General features: G+C 36.2%; 1 protein-coding gene across 1 annotated transcript in view; it reads left to right on the forward strand.

Moving 5' to 3' along the window:
• The first annotated feature begins 7184 nt into the window (after positions 1-7184).
• The window catches only part of LOC124368395 (nose resistant to fluoxetine protein 6-like), a 55579-nt gene continuing 49880 nt past the window's right edge, over positions 7185-12883 (forward strand). The window contains exon 1 of the mRNA XM_046825703.1: positions 7185-7265. Coding sequence (XP_046681659.1) covers positions 7208-7265 — 58 coding nt within the window. The 5' untranslated portion in view covers positions 7185-7207. The remainder of the gene's footprint in view (positions 7266-12883) is intronic.

A 12883-nucleotide genomic window follows, 5' to 3' on the forward strand; every position in this document is an offset into this window, starting at 1 on the left:
CACCAATTACGTGAAGCTGAGACCGCATTTATAGGTCATATTTAAAAACAAACCGAATAAATGAATTATTTTTTACACTTTAATCACCTTTTCTTGAATCTATTTAGATGATTTTTAATGTTTTAAAATTGTACTCACAAAATATATAAAAGTAGATATAAATGATCGACATTAAGAATATCTATAACATGATGTTATGTACTGACTTATATAAAATACATAATTTTATAAATTTCGGTATTATATTTCATGAGGACTTATTCCTTGCACGAACAAGTGCTGACCTTGACTGTATTAACACGGTCTACTCACATTGTTCACACCTCAGAGATGTGACGTAACCGCGCACTCTTCACTCACAGGCACAGTCACCTGCCGACCTGGGTCACTCGATGTTACCTGGGCAGACCTAGACCTCACTAGCCACATGACTATACAGAATGTTGTAATGCTGTCGGTGAGTACAGTACACATCGGATGGGGGGCTCCACGAAGTTTCAAGTTCAGCCAACGACTTTAAGCCAGTTTTTAAGACCATTAAGAGATTCATAAACAGTATTATTGACAGTTTATTAAAACTGGTGGCCTTCATGCACTGTTGACTTGTTCCTAAGTATACGCTGTATAAATCAAGCATTAGGCTGATTACTTTTACATTGTACTATTAGAGTCTAAGTACAATCCAGGATTCACAAAAACAGCCCGAATGGGGGGTTGCAGTTATTGTTGAAACTGCTTCTCACGCTGTGGCTCTGACCCCTTTGTTTATAAATGAGCCCATTACAAATGCTGGGAGTATAGCGTACATACATAAAGTCATAACTAGGTTAAAAATCTCAGAGGATCGCCTTTCTAGTCATGTTAATTGACATTGAGCTTTGATCTAAAGTTCAAACAATAACATTAGTATACGAAAGGATACAAGGTACCCTACACAAGAAAACCCAATTGTTACTGAGAAAATAGTTTTCATCCTGGGGCTCATCCCTTTGGAACCAAATGTATTTTATACCAGTTCTTGGGAAAGAAAAGAATATCCATACCAAGAGGTAAGATCCGTCCAATACTAATAGGGCCACAATAATCGTTCGATTCAACTTTTAACCCCTCTTTTGTCATATTGCACCGAATCGTGCCTCGACTACGTAAATTGTCAGTTTTGTAAAGAATTACCCAGAACAGTAATATTTTATTAATTTTCATCCAGGAGCTTCGCGCTCCCTTGGCTCGAAACGTGTTTAATAGTGATTCTGGGTTAATAAATAAGCCATGGGATTTTCATGTCAAAATTTGTGATAAGTTCAATAAAGACAGGTCCAGGCCAGTCGCTTGATTACAGTATATTACATTGATTGATTACAGTATATTACATTGATTGATTACAGTAAATCCATACATTTGTTAGCGAAATTTGAATCATATTGTGTTTTACACTATTGAAACTCACATAAATGTACTTAAATAAAAAAAAAAAATAAATAAATAAAACCATGTATCATACTTCCTGTAAGTTTAGGTTTTGAAGCAGTTTCTATGACATGTTTCTAGTCTCTAACTTTTTTATAAATAATTGTGAATGTCAGCGTTTTCTATTAATCTTTTCAAAAAATAAGAACTTCTGAATTTAAGTAAATATAATTAATATTTCTGGAAATTCAGACTCATTAAAATTTATCAATACTTTTTCAAAATGTATTGAAAAATACAATGGTGGTAATAAAGTAAATAGCTAGCTGCCACGAAGCTTAAATAGTGTACGGTATTTGTATATTCATATTACCCTAACCCTCGCGCGCCTTTTGGGTGTTTGGGTGTAGGAAATATTGTAAGCTTTCTAAATTTGTTGAATAAAAGATTTTTGACTTTGACTTTGAAAGTACATAGAAATTTATATTTTTACAAAATGTTCATGTTTTTATTAGTTCAATTTTTTTGGGTCTTGTGAGTACTAAAAACTTTTAATTTCCGTATTTAATTACCGTGTATCGATTGCCTTAACTAAAAATATATACTTTAATAACAATATAGGGTTGTTTTGTTTGAATTAGGAAAAAGGTTATACAGATTTCTAGTTTTAAAATGAATTGCTGAGTGCAAGATTATAATCAAAGACCTATCAACAAACCTATAAATTAATAATTCTGTAAGAGGTATGAAGGTTAACAAGTTCATCTTGACACATTATGATGGGGTAAATCCGAGCTCAGACGGTTTTATTAGTGAGCCGCGGAGTCTACCCTCGTACATACCTGCTAGTCATTAGACATTATAACTGAATTTATCGGTGTCACTTTCAACTTACAGTAGTTTATAATAATATAAATTGTTACTTTTTTAATAAACGTTAATCTAAATTATTATTAGCAGTTCTTAATATAAAATTTACAAAAAATATTTAGTTGTCCCTTCATTTATTAACTCCGATAAAAAAAAAAAACTGTTAGCTCGTACGTAATGAAATTTTTATCCCAATTTTAAATGTAATAAGGTTAGTGGTTACTTTACGAAATTTCCACTAAATAAATTTACATTGTTCCAAATGTAGAAATAAGTTTTTCACAATGTATTTCTATTTAAACTACATTTGTGTTTTATATTGCGTTAGTCCCCAAAGGTTATAATTATGTTATTAAATGTTGTGATGTATAATTAAAACACGAAATGTTTTAAAATGCTTATATCTGTATATTGCAATTTGCTATTCAAATAATTTCCCGTCAAAGCCTATTTTTATTAAATGATAATGAGTGGCCTACAACCATAATTCCATAATCATTAAAAAAGTAAGAATGTATCTAAAACCTTGAGACACAATTAACAATAACTGCTGCGCCTTTTACTATTTTAATTAATTTAAAATACAACAAAATATTTGTCAATATATCAATACACCATTTTACCATTTTTAATTTTACTTGAATTTTTAAATTAATTTGTTATAATTTGTAAAGATTTTCATAATGACCCATTTTTGATACGTTAGTGAAAACATAAAAATAAAACGGAGATGAAAACATAAGATACTTAAAATATAAACATTATAAACAAAATGATGATATTATGTATATGTGTATATGTTATATGTGTTATGTTATGTGTTATATGTTTATTTTTATAAAACTTTAAATTAATAATTTATATAAATACATAGAACAAAAGAATATGTTGAATGAATAAGTATTTTATAAGAAAGTATCAAATAAACTCTGACTTTTTATATTTACGTTCTGTTACAAAACTATCATTTATAAATTTTAAGATTTTTTTCAAAATATACGGAGCAATTGAGCTCAAATTTTTACACAATATTCTTGTTACACTTGTTTGAAAATTAACTGAGATTTTCGTGACCCCGATATAACAATTACTAATAATTAAAAACGTCAGTCACTCAGAACAAATTATATTTAGCTGAAAACCTCAGCATTTTTCTGACTGTTGCGTGTATAAAATGTACAACAATTGGTGGGTGGGGGCGAGAGAATCATATTCAGAGCGCACGTATTATAGAATATCCCCAGTGTTTACATGATAAGTGTGAGGTCACGGACTCTCCTACGTGCGTGGTCGACATTCCCTCCACCTATGAGACATGAGAACATCGTCAGCAAGATCCAAAGTATTGACTCACAGTGCCACTGTCAGCGGTACGGAGCAGGAACTTCAACACTGTCTCTGTCGTAGTGCTTCTGACTGTTGCGTATATAGAATGTACAACAATTGGTGGGTGGGGGCGAGAGAATCATATTCAGAGCGCACGTATTATAGAATATCCCCAGTGTTTACATGATAAGTGTGAGGTCACGGACTCTCCTACGTGCATGGTCGACATTCCCTCCACCTATGAGACATGAGAACATCGTCAGCAAGATCCAAAGTATTGACTCACAGTGCCACAGTCAGAGGTACGGAGCAGGAACTTCAACACTGTCTCTGTCGTAGTGCTTCTGACTGTTGCGTATATAGAATGTACAACAATTGGTGGGTGGGGGCGAGAGAATCATATTCAGAGCGCATGTATTATAGAATATCCCCAGTGTTTACGTGATAAGTGTCAGGTCGCGGACTCCACTACGTGCATGGTCGACATTCCCTCCACCTATGAGACATGAGAACATCGTCAGCAAGATCCAAAGTATTGACTCACAGTGCCACAGTCAGCGGTACGGAGCAGGAACTTCAACACTGTCTCTGTCGTAGTGCTTCTGACTGTTGCGTATATAGAATGTACAACAATTGGTGGGTGGGGGCGAGAGAATCATATTCAGAGCGCATGTATTATAGAATATCCCCAGTGTTTACGTGATAAGTGTCAGGTCGCGGACTCCACTACGTGCATGGTCGACATTCCCTCCACCTATGAGACATGAGAACATCGTCAGCAAGATCCAAAGTATTGACTCACAGTGCCACAGTCAGCGGTACGGAGCAGGAACTTCAACACTGTCTCTGTCGTAGTGCTTCTGACTGTTGCGTATATAGAATGTACAACAATTGGTGGGTGGGGGCGAGAGAATCATATTCAGAGCGCACGTATTATAGAATATCCCCAGTGTTTACATGATAAGTGTGAGGTCACGGACTCTCCTACGTGCGTGGTCGACATTCCCTCCACCTATGAGACATGAGAACATCGTCAGCAAGATCCAAAGTATTGACTCACAGTGCCACAGTCAGCGGTACGGAGCAGGAACTTCAACACTGTCTCTGTCGTAGTGCTTCTGACTGTTGCGTATATAGAATGTACAACAATTGGTGGGTGGGGGCGAGAGAATCATATTCAGAGCGCACGTATTATAGAATATCCCCAGTGTTTACGTGATAAGTGTGAGGTCACGGACTCTCCTACGTGCATGGTCGACATTCCCTCCACCTATGAGACATGAGAACATCGTCAGCAAGATCCAAAGTATTGACTCACAGTGCCACAGTCAGCGGTACGGAGCAGGAACTTCAACACTGTCTCTGTCGTAGTGCTTCTGACTGTTGCGTATATAGAATGTACAACAATTGGTGGGTGGGGGCGAGAGAATCATATTCAGAGCGCATGTATTATAGAATATCCCCAGTGTTTACGTGATAAGTGTCAGGTCGCGGACTCCACTACGTGCATGGTCGACATTCCCTCCACCTATGAGACATGAGAACATCGTCAGCAAGATCCAAAGTATTGACTCACAGTGCCACAGTCAGCGGTACGGAGCAGGAACTTCAACACTGTCTCTGTCGTAGTGCTTCTGACTGTTGCGTATATAGAATGTACAACAATTGGTGGGTGGGGGCGAGAGAATCATATTCAGAGCGCACGTATTATAGAATATCCCCAGTGTTTACATGATAAGTGTGAGGTCACGGACTCTCCTACGTGCATGGTCGACATTCCCTCCACCTATGAGACATGAGAACATCGTCAGCAAGATCCAAAGTATTGACTCACAGTGCCACTGTCAGCGGTACGGAGCAGGAACTTCAACACTGTCTCTGTCGTAGTGCTTCTGACTGTTGCGTATATAGAATGTACAACAATTGGTGGGTGGGGGCGAGAGAATCATATTCAGAGCGCATGTATTATAGAATATCCCCAGTGTTTACATGATAAGTGTGAGGTCACGGACTCTCCTACGTGCATGGTCGACATTCCCTCCACCTATGAGACATGAGAACATCGTCAGCAAGATCCAAAGTATTGACTCACAGTGCCACAGTCAGAGGTACGGAGCAGGAACCTCAACACTGTCTCTGTCGTAGTGCTTCTGACTGTTGCGTATATAGAATGTACAACAATTGGTGGGTGGGGGCGAGAGAATCATATTCAGAGCGCATGTATTATAGAATATCCCCAGTGTTTACATGATAAGTGTGAGGTCACGGACTCTCCTACGTGCATGGTCGACATTCCCTCCACCTATGAGACATGAGAACATCGTCAGCAAGATCCAAAGTATTGACTCACAGTGCCACAGTCAGCGGTACGGAGCAGGAACTTCAACACTGTCTCTGTCGTAGTGCGCTCCTTAATTCTGCTAAGACGTTAGAAATGTTCAAACATGGTTAAAGGCAAATATTTTTGTTTTTACACATTTTAATATTTCTTATGTTTTATATAAAAAAGCTTATGTAACGTATAGATATTCATTTGAGGTGTACAATATATTTTTAGCGTAAAATTATATTTAGTGTGTTATAGAGATCTAGGTAGAATTAAACATTATCAAGATGAAATTGGCAAATCTAAAATTACTGTTCAAGAGAGAACTTTGGTATGAAGTCCGTATCCAGTGGATGAGTGGCGAGAAACGATGAGGGAACTACTGACATTGAATATGTAAACAAACGTTAGGGAAGGCATAGAAGCAAACAGTGAACTTCCAGGAACTTAAGAACGATTTGGAAATTTCTGATATATTGGAATTAGCTAACGAGTCGAAAATACTTTTGATTTTCTCAGAATAGGTTATAAAAATAATACATAGCTTCGTAGTTGTGCAGAATTTGTATTGAAATACAAAACATAACTAAAAGTTATAATAAAACTATTAAGTTGTTTTATGATAAGTAATACTTTAGAACCGCTCGTTAAAATTTATTTCTTTTTGCTCAATTGGAATTACCCAATACTTTATCACAGTCAGTTAGGTAGTTAATAATTGTATCATTATCGAAAAGGAGAAAATTTTCAAATAAATCATTCATTTGTATCAACATAGGAACAATTATATAAAAATAATAAACTGGTAAACAAATAGGAACAATATAGTCAAAAATAGCAATAGCGTTTCATTGTACCTTAAAAATTTCTTGATGTATGTTAAAATTTTCAAGTATTCCATCTCCCTAGCAAAATATGGTAATTAAGGTAAACTGAACTTTTAACCCGTATACACATTAAATATTAACAACAAACGTTAGTTAATATGTCCTAATCTAAAGTTGAAAAAATTTCTTGAATATAAAACTATCTTGAATATATACAAACCATTATTTGTACTTACGCTTGTATAAACAAATGCAAAGTCAGAGATGCTAAAACCAAGTTTTACATATGTCAATAGCACGGGCGGTTTTCTGCCATAGTTTTCCGTAAAAGGCGCTAACGATTTGTCCAAAGTGTGAGGTTGAGTATGGGGGTAGCGGCCGCGGCCGGGTATAATTGTGCGGAAGGCTGACTGTAGACGGACAGACAGAGTTGGTCAGCTAGTGCTCTACGATGGCAGCGTTCATCGCTACGTGCTTCATGCTCGCCTCTATAGCGGCTACGGTCACTGGTAGGCTATATACTCTGAATTATGTACTTACAGTTATGGTTAGGACGTTAAAAGTTTGGTCAAATTCAAAATACATTACACATTTTACTATACTTTCACAACATTATTTGCAAAAAAAAACCAATTTTATTTTCTTGCAGATTCAGTAGATTTGCCTTTATATAGTCCTTGGCAAAATTATTTTCTATTACACCCCGATTATATTATACAGCTATGCACTAAGATGAAACTAAAAAAATCTTATAACTTCTTTAGGCACATCGACTTCAACTAAGCAATACCAAATGTAATTTGTTCCGCAAGTTTATATACTTATAGTACGGCAATGTTGAATTTATTTTACTATGCAATTAATATTGGAACATCTATAATATGATAGGACATCATGCAAGAAAAATACACAGTGTTCAACTGAAGTAAAAAATTTAAATTTGTCAAAGCAGAATGCAAATGATTAAAGAAAGGTTCCATTATATTTATCAGGTACTGTGTTTCATAAGGCATAATAACTAAGTAAACAAATATTTTAAATAATTTTTTTAATTAGACAATATTTGTTAAAAAAATATTTGGAAATATGATAATTTTGTAAAATAATACTTTTTGTAATTATTGGCATAAAAAACTTTATAATATAAAAATATTCCTTTTATTTAAAACGGATCTTTGAAAATAATTTGAGGTGTAATTTAATGTTAATTAGCCAATACTATTGAAGTAGGTCAACTGTTTTATACATTATTATCAACACAAACGTAAAAGTAGAAAGATAACCTAACATTGGACAGCTTACGCTGCTATTGTGGTCATTTTATTCCGCTAACGAAGTGTACTCGTATACATCTGTCATGAGACCCTGATAATCCGAGGTAAGGCCTCAAGCCCTTCATGAAGGGCCTCATGAGACATTTTACTTCTATCTAAATAAGCGGCACGTAACAGGTTTAGCTGAGGTTGTATACACAATGTGAAGTATATATTACAAGTGTATTATTCTTGATGTGTTCTGTGGATCAACAGACAGACATATGAGTAGATAAATAATAGTTTAAAAAACTAAAAAACACTCTTTTATAGCTAACCAAACTAAAAAATAGAAAATAATTTTTAATTACAAACAGTTTATATTATGGTAGTAGAAGGCCAAAACAATCATTCATAGTCAATCACCTCAAAATAAAATTATAATAAAATTTAAGTTATTAACAGAATAAATTAATTCAGAGTAAAAAGCGTGGGGTGCTTGATATATTAAATATTACAATCATTCTATCGTTAATTATCTTTGAGAGGAGACTTATGAAATGTAGTAAAATGCACCCCACGCTTTTTACTCTGAATTAATTTATTCTGTTAATAACTTAAATTTTATTATAATATTATTTTGAGGTGATTGACTTTGAATGATTGTTTTGTCTTCTACTACCATACTATAAACTCTTTGTAATTAAAAATTATTTTCTATTTTTTAGTTTGCTTAGCTATAAAAGAGTGTTTTTTTAGTCTTTTAAACTATTATTTATTTTTCATTTTTTAGTTCGATGTATCAATTAGTTTCTTGTGGAAATGTGGTATTTCTTACGAATCATTCCGCAATCACATCATTTCATTTAAAGCTTCACTATTGCATGGGGTATTTTCTGTAAACTTAGAGCAATCAAGTTCTGCAATCCGAATACCATATAAAGATCTTACACGACTAATTGCTACATAGGATTGTCCAGCAGCAAACAATCGCGAGCCTAGATCAAGGATGTCGGGTCGGACAAGTTTTTGCCCGCTTGGTGCGTTTCTGTCATCGGTGCCCCATTAAAGTTTCTGTCCTATTAATAGCTACCAATGGGGAAATAGCAACCTGCATCGCCTCAATATGACTCCACGAGCTTGCACTTAAGATGTCGGCTCTGATCCCTGGAGACTCGGAGCTTCGCAGTTCTCTTTAAATTAATTATTGTCGTACAAATCGAAAGCTGGCATCTAAGCTACCAAGGAACTGTGGCTCTTTGAAACACCTTTGCCGGACTTGAGGGTTAGGTATTCTGATATATATATATATACATAATAAAACTATATATAGTTTTATTATGTATGTGTACGTTTGATATATATATATATATATATATATATATATATATATATATATATATATATATATATCAAACGTACACATACATAATAAAACTAATGGTTGTTGTAGTTCAGACTTGAATATACCCATATTTTAGTACATTTATTATTTAATTTATTAGCTATACGTCTTTGGTAATGTGTATAATAACTAAACTGTATTTTTTCAACTTTATTTGATAGTAAATAAAATTGAAAATGCAAGAAAAATTTGGAATATTGTTGAAATGGAATCAGTTAAAAAAATACTAAAGGCTTTGTCTGATAAAAATACTATGTATGTTTCTGTAAAGCAACAACTCAAATTTGTATTATGTAATGTATACTAAACAAAGAACATGAACGGATCGTGTACTTAGAGATCTGGCTGTCAAGGAAACCACTGGAAATGGCAGAGACTAGATGACTACTATAATATTACTACATTAAAAGAGTCAAGCATATCCGAGAATACCGAGACGAATGGAGACTTGAACGCTGGATTAGCGCAGATTGAATGGAGACTTGAACGCTGGATTAACGCAGATTGAATTGAGACTTGAACGCTGGGTTATCGCAGATCGCGCGCTAGCTCTATCTTTTTTCTCTACTTCAGAGGATCTATAAAAGAATTTATTAATCATGGCGGTCCTTATAAGGATAATGGAAAACTATGATCAAATTATTGCATTGTCATTGGTCCTTGATACGTATGCAAAGTTTCAAATTAATCAGACTTCTGGAAATTGATGAAAATTATGCTCAAAGATTCCGTTACATACATAGATACAACAGAAGCTTATAAAAACGTGTTAAAAATAGAAGTTTACATCCCACCCGTCAGACGAAAGAGTAATGGTGCCTGACTACTAGGCTTTGATGAGGCTCAGCCAAATTCCATTGTTGGTCATGGACTATCATAATAACTTTTTTATAAAGAAAATCAAGTTTCATGCACAGTTTCGAATCTTCAAATGAAGTCTATCTATTTAGACATATGTTGTCACATTGTGCATCCGAACGTTCGTTTATTAAATTGGATCATACAGCAGTTTATAGTAAAGTATACACACGTTACCAAATCACTAAAAGATAATGTTGTAATCTTTGGGGTAGTTAGACTAGCTGTGTTAATGGTTAATGTGCTAGACTACATATGAAATGGTAAAATATTAAATGGTACACTTTTCTTTTGAAAAATTTGTCTGTTTACAAATGTACTAATTACATTTTTAACACGAATGAGCGGTAGACATAGTCTCACTTACGAGCTTTGAGACCATTAACCACATCGAAAAGTGATCGTGCAGAACATCGTGTAACTGGCCTCGACCTGTACTTCTGGCACATTATATTTGTCTACTTTAGTAGAGTGCAAACCATCCAACACATGACAGTCAAGGAACTCGGCTAGTCTCCTTCTTTTAGAGAACACACAGTTGTTGTAGTGGCAAACAGTTCATCTGCGGCACAGTCTTACCAGCGGTAGACATAGTCTCACTTACGAGCTTTGAGACCATTAACCACATCGAAAAGTGATCGTGCAGAACATCGTGTAACTGGCCTCGACCTGTACTTCTGGCACATTATATTTGTCTACTTTAGTAGAGTGCAAACCATCCAACACATGACAGTCAAGGAACTCGGCTAGTCTCCTTCTTTTAGAGAACACACAGTTGTTGTAGTGGCAAACAGTTCATCTGCGGCACAGTCTTACCAGCGGTAGACATAGTCTCACTTACGAGCTTTGAGACCATTAAACACATCGAAAAGTGATCGTGCAGAACATCGTGTAACTGGCCTCGACCTGTACTTCTGGCACATTATATTTGCCTACTTTAGTAGAGTGCAAACCATCCAACACATGACAGTCAAGGAACTCGGCTAGTCTCCTTCTTTTAGAGAACACACAGTTGTTGTAGTGGCAAACAGTTCATCTGCGGCACAGTCTTACCAGCGGTAGACATAGTCTCACTTACGAGCTTTGAGACCATTAAACACATCGAAAAGTGATCGTGCAGAACATCGTGTAACTGACCTCGACCTGTACTTCTGGCACATTATATTTGCCTACTTTAGTAGAGTGCAAACCATCCAACACATAACAGTCAAGGAACTCGGCTAGTCTCCTTCTTTTAGAGAACACACAGTTGTTGTAGTGGCAAACAGTTCATCTGCGGCACAGTCTTACCAGCGGTAGACATAGTCTCACTTACGAGCTTTGAGACCATTAAACACATCGAAAAGTGATCGTGCAGAACATCGTGTAACTGGCCTCGACCTGTACTTCTGGCACATTATATTTGTCTACTTTAGTAGACTGCAAACCATCCAACACATAACAGTCAAGGAACTCAGGTAGCCTCCTTCTTTTAGAGAACACACAGTTGTTGTAGTGGCAAACAGTTCATCTGCGGCACAGTCTTACCAGCAGTAGACATAGTCTCACTTACGAGCTTTGAGACCATTAACCACATCGAAAAGTGATCGTGCAGAACATCGTGTAACTGGCCTCGACGTGTACTTCTGGCACATTATACTTGTCTACTTTAGTAGACTGCAAACCATCCAACACATGCCAGTCAAGGAACTCGGCTAGTCTCCTTCTTTTAGAGAACACACAGTTGTTGTAGTGGCAAACAGTTCATCTGCGGCACAGTCTTACCAGCGGTAGACATAGTCTCACTTACGAGCTTTGAGACCATTAAACACATCGAAAAGTGATCGTGCAGAACATCGTGTAACTGGCCTCGACCTGTACTTCTGGCACATTATATTTGCCTACTTTAGTAGAGTGCAAACCATCCAACACATAACAGTCAAGGAACTCGGGTAGTCTCCTTCTTTTAGAGAACACACAGTTGTTGTAGTGGCAAACAGTTCATCTGCGGCACAGTCTTACCAGCAGTAGACATAGTCTCACTTACGAGCTTTGAGACCATTAACCACATCGAAAAGTGATCGTGCAGAACATCGTGTAACTGGCCTCGACATGTACTTCTGGCACATTATACTTGTCTACTTTAGTAGACTGCAAACCATCCAACACATGCCAGTCAAGGAACTCAGGTAGCCTCCTTCTTTTAGAGAACACACAGTTGTTGTAGTGGCAAACAGTTCATCTGCGGCACAGTCTTACCAGCGGTAGACATAGTCTCACTTACGAGCTTTGAGACCATTAAACACATCGAAAAGTGATCGTGCAGAACATCGTGTAACTGGCCTCGACCTGTACTTCTGGCACATTATATTTGCCTACTTTAGTAGAGTGCAAACCATCCAACACATAACAGTCAAGGAACTCGGCTAGTCTCCTTCTTTTAGAGAACACACAGTTGTTGTAGTGGCAAACAGTTCATCTGCGGCACAGTCTTACCAGCGGTAGACATAGTCTCACTTACGAGCTTTGAGACCATTAACCACATCGAAAAGTGATCGTGCAGAACATCGTGTAACTGGCCTCGACATGTACTTCTGGCTCATTATACTTGTCTACTTTAGTAGACTGCAAA

This window comes from Homalodisca vitripennis, chromosome 8 (genome assembly GCF_021130785.1).
Source record: "Homalodisca vitripennis isolate AUS2020 chromosome 8, UT_GWSS_2.1, whole genome shotgun sequence".
Classification (NCBI taxonomy): domain Eukaryota; kingdom Metazoa; phylum Arthropoda; class Insecta; order Hemiptera; family Cicadellidae; genus Homalodisca; species Homalodisca vitripennis.